This window comes from Seriola dumerili, unplaced genomic scaffold, assembly GCF_002260705.1.
Source record: "Seriola dumerili isolate Sdu_G_001 unplaced genomic scaffold, Sdu_1.0 BDQW01000267.1, whole genome shotgun sequence".
NCBI classification, from domain to species: domain Eukaryota; kingdom Metazoa; phylum Chordata; class Actinopteri; order Carangiformes; family Carangidae; genus Seriola; species Seriola dumerili.
The window spans coordinates 1921402-1925561 of NW_019174522.1; the positions used below are offsets into that span (position 1 = coordinate 1921402).

General features: G+C 46.7%; 1 protein-coding gene across 1 annotated transcript; it reads left to right on the plus strand.

The window, feature by feature from the left end:
* The first annotated feature begins 1441 nt into the window (after nucleotides 1-1441).
* On the plus strand, nucleotides 1442-3573 carry LOC111230485 (RNA-binding protein 20-like). Its single transcript, XM_022757235.1, has 7 exons — nucleotides 1442-1573; nucleotides 1664-1807; nucleotides 1898-2108; nucleotides 2374-2634; nucleotides 2740-2865; nucleotides 2961-3082; nucleotides 3314-3573. Exons 1-7 carry the CDS (start codon nucleotides 1571-1573, stop codon nucleotides 3368-3370), a joined length of 924 nt encoding a protein of 307 aa, XP_022612956.1. The 5' UTR covers nucleotides 1442-1570; the 3' UTR covers nucleotides 3371-3573.
* The last annotated feature ends 587 nt before the right edge of the window (nucleotides 3574-4160 follow it).

The window sequence follows — 4160 nt, forward strand, 5'->3', positions numbered from 1 at the left end:
AGTCGAGGCTTAAATCTAAAGGTGACCGCGCTTTCTCCATCAGGACCCCACGACTTTGGAACGACCTGCCCGAGGAAATGAGGCAGAATGAGTATGAGCCCTTTTATTGCTTTTATTGTGTGTTTTATTGTTTTGACGATCATTGCGTTTGATTCGTTTATCAAAGCACTAAACCCTGTATTTAGGTGCATAGTTATTATTATTATATTCATTTGTAAGTCATCTCACATGTTGTTGACATGACGTTTCACCTCTGTCTGCTTAGGTCATCTGCGAGATGGCGACTGCAGCCATGGCTTTGTCCGTTTACAAGCGCTTCCAAACGTTTCCGTGTATCATCCAGAACAACCCTCTGTTCTTCTCCCGCAAGCCAGACCCCAAAGCAAACACACAGACAAAAGTCATCACTGCCTACCTGGATTCCCCTGAGGTCTGTAACATTGAGAAAGGATTGGCATCATTGTTATTTATTACCAATTTAGACACATTTGTTATCCACTACTGGCATGATGTCCTGTGTGCATGTGTTTGATGTGACGCTGCTCAGTACATCCCTGTGTCTTGTCATAGGATACATCCGCAAATGGCAAGAGCAGCCAAGTATCAGCAGCTGCAGACAAAGAGGAGACGGTGCAGAAAGAGAGGTCTGAATCTGCTCTGGAGGGGATGGAAAACAACGCTGTGGGGACAGACGAGAAGACAACGAGCACGGAGAAGATGGTCGGTGAAGATGAAGCTCTGGGAGAAAACGAGATCATAAAAGACGAGTTTACCGGTGCTGCACCAGACACCAAATCAGAGGCAGGGTTGGATACAGACATGAGGGAAACAGCTGCTAAAACTATCATGGAGACAGCAGACGAGAGCAAAGGAGTCAATGCATCTGAAGCAGGAAATGACAAGACTTCAGCTGGCGAAGAGACAAATCTATCGAGCCCCCTTGGCAAAGCAGCTTCGGGGGAGATGCTCGTGCCAGAGCTGCCAAAGGTAAAATGCTAAAAATGTCAGTCTGCTGTTGGAGCCAGGTTGTTCTCTTGAGAGTTTTGACATCTCTGTTTGATCCCTGTTTCACCAGGTTACTCAAGAGATGGTGAACGCGTTGCTTGTGGAGTGCCGAACAAGAACCGCCAGCCATCCCAACAACAACACCAACACAGCCACTTCCTCCTGTGGAGAAAAGGGGGAAACACAAATGGAGACAGAGCAGGGTGAAAAGGCAGCAGAGGAGACAAAAGAGGCCAAGAACCACACAGAGGAGGAGATGAAGAAGCAGGACAGGGAGAGAAAAGAGAGGGAAGCGAGAAAGGAGAAGGAGGTGAGGGAACGAGAGAGGAAGGAGAGGGAGAGGAGGGCCTGGGAGAAGGAGGAGAGGGCTAAGAAGGAGAGGGAGTGGGAAGAAAGAGCCAGGAGAGAGAGGGAGAAGAGGGAGTGGGAGAGGAGGGAGAGAGAGAGGAGGGAGAGAAAGAGAGCGTACGGCGAAGGTGTGTCAACATCGAGGTCATCCTGCAGGTCAGAGGGATACAAGCAGAGCTTCTGGAGGGATGTACACAGTAACGGCTCAGAGGCCAGAATGGTGAGATGCTGCTGTCGAGTCAAATCGTGTAGAAACTTAAATCTCACCTCTTTGTTCTTATCCTCCGCTTTCTGTTTTTTATTCCATCAGCTGGAGGAGGACGAGGAGTTCCCATTCAACATGAGTGACTTTGTGACAGTCGATGAAGTAGGAGATGTCACCGACCTTCCTCGTTCTCCTTCGCCTGTTGTTCCCATGGAAACTGTAGACGGGACCCAACAGGACCCTCTAGGGGTAGATTATAACTTTTTCTCTGCATGTTTATTAAGACTTAAAGGTCCACAGTGTGATGACATCAGTGCTCTTCTTGTCTTCCGCTTCTAGGACACGCCCACAGAGGTTGCCACAGAAACAACAACGTCGGATGCAACAGGGACCCCAGTGAAGTCTGGTGAAGGAGTATCAGAGTGTGTGTCAGCAGCTCAGACTCTGGTCTTCACTGCTGCAGCACCCTCTTCCTCACCAGCCTCAGAGGCTGACTCGTCTCCCAGACAAACACACCAACCAACATGTCACCCAGCAGCACCTGAGACAGGTACGCCCTCACACTCCTAACATCCAGGAGGAACTGAAGGAAACAAACAAACACATCTTTCTTGTATCATCTTTCTTTTCCTAAAGTTGTGTAAGCTCACGGTAACGGTGGTGAAGAGAACAACTCTCATGATCCCACGCTATTTCTTGACGTCTTTTCTTATTGTTTTGATTGAGAGAGCCATAGGGGCAAAAGTTACTGACTGCATGTTCAAGTTTAAAACTGTGTGATCCATTTTGTCCTGAAATCTGTCGTTATTTTTTAGAAACCACACCCATAGCCTCTCTGGACTCAACCTCAGAGGTTGAACGACTTTCCCCGTCCGCCCCAGCAGCTGCAGGCAACCCACCTGAAGCTGCCCCAGCAGACGCCTCCTTAAACAGCCCAGCCACAGGGGAAGTGACTGCAGAGAGTGGGGAGGATAAGACAGAGGAAACTGCTCTCAATCACAGCCAGGCCAAGGAGGAGGAGGTGGTGGTGCAGGAGCAAGAGGACAAAGAGACAGGAGTCCCTGCAGCTTATACAGGTACAGTTTATTTGATTAACACACCGCACCCCACCCCACCCCACTCCCCAGCAGATTCTATAGACTGTATGTTCCAGATTTTAAAGAGGTCCCTGTCTCTCCCAGGAAAACAAGAGAGGTCTGAGGACCAAACAAACAAACAAGAGGAGAGCATGAAGAAAAAATTACAGAAGAAACCTCCCATGAGCAAAGACTACTCCCTCCCTCCGTTTGACCCCAGCAACCCAGTTGGTATGGCACCATTTATTCACATGTATGTTTACAGTGTCTGACAGTGCACAGCTGATAGAGTCCACTGTCATGTCTTTGTGGGTGTGTCCCCTCAGGTATGGAGTTCTTAGTCCCAAAGACGGGTTTCTTCTGTAAGGCGTGTAATAGATTCTTCAGCGGAGCCAAAGAGGCCGAGATCAACCACTGCAGAACGGCCAAACACTACGAGAACCTCCAGGTGGGCAACACACACTGACTCTTACTCATGATGCATTACCTCATCATAGAGAGAGAGCAGTGCCATAAATATCCAGGTGTTTGATTTGATGAAAGACATATTTTAAAAAAAGATCCTTGATCTATTCTTGACTCTGTGAAACGTACTGTTATACAAGTGAGAAAATGTCCACATTTTCACAAAGAGGTCAGAGTCTTCCTTACTCCAGTTTCCTGTTCCCTTCTCTTCTAGAAATACCTGCAGACCATGAAGACAGTGAACGAGACCATCAGTCCTGAGTCCAACTGAATATGGCTCTGAAACTCTCGACTAAATTTTGTCATTCCCATCCTTTTGTATTTTGTCTTTGTTTCTCACTGAAGGTCCAGGTTGTCATGTTGCAGTAGATTAGTCACCTCCTATCTCTGTATCTATCTTGTACAATTAAAAATGAGTGGAACTGTACATTGGAAAATGGCCCTCTGTATAAACTGTGCACAGGTAATAAAAAGTCTTGACCAAATTGTCGCTTATCATTTGTCCCTGTGCACCACTCAGTGAAGTGAGATGTTTATGTCGGGGAGTTGCACTGCTACAACAGGTAGCTGTTCAGGACCAGAGGGGGGAGTTCAGGGACCGGGTGTGAGGCCCTCCCAGTCACAACCCCAATCTTTCCTCCTTGGTCTGGGCCTTCCTAAGTCCCCCTCCATGTGAACCACACTTAAGCACCCTTCCCTGTATCCCTATATAAAGTATCGACAGGCACATTTTGAACAGGTGATACATTAATGAGAGAAATTGTTAATTGATAAAATAAAAAGCCAGATACAGGTCCTGAGAATTTTATTTAATTTTATCCATTTTCCAAAGCTAAAATGTGTATAAACATTATTTAATCAGCCATCACATATTTTGTGCCTCAAGCACCTGCTGAAAACCTATAAAAGTTAAGGCTCACTCTTTGACAACAGCTGACATTCAAAGGAATCAACTGCAGGTGATTACAGTGGGTGTTATATAGAAAGGTAACGACAATGAAACTAATGAACAGCTGATCTGTCTGATCTGATTTACTACTGTTGTGTGTTCAGATACCTGC

What these genes read in the sequence shown, in the direction of transcription:
- LOC111230485 (XM_022757235.1), top strand. An exon ending in CCCAGCAGCACCTGAGACAG is followed by an intron (nt 2,109 to 2,373) that starts GTACGCCCTCAC and finishes GTTATTTTTTAG; the next exon opens with AAACCACACCCATAGCCTCT. An exon ending in AACACTACGAGAACCTCCAG is followed by an intron (nt 3,083 to 3,313) that starts GTGGGCAACACA and finishes CTTCTCTTCTAG; the next exon opens with AAATACCTGCAGACCATGAA.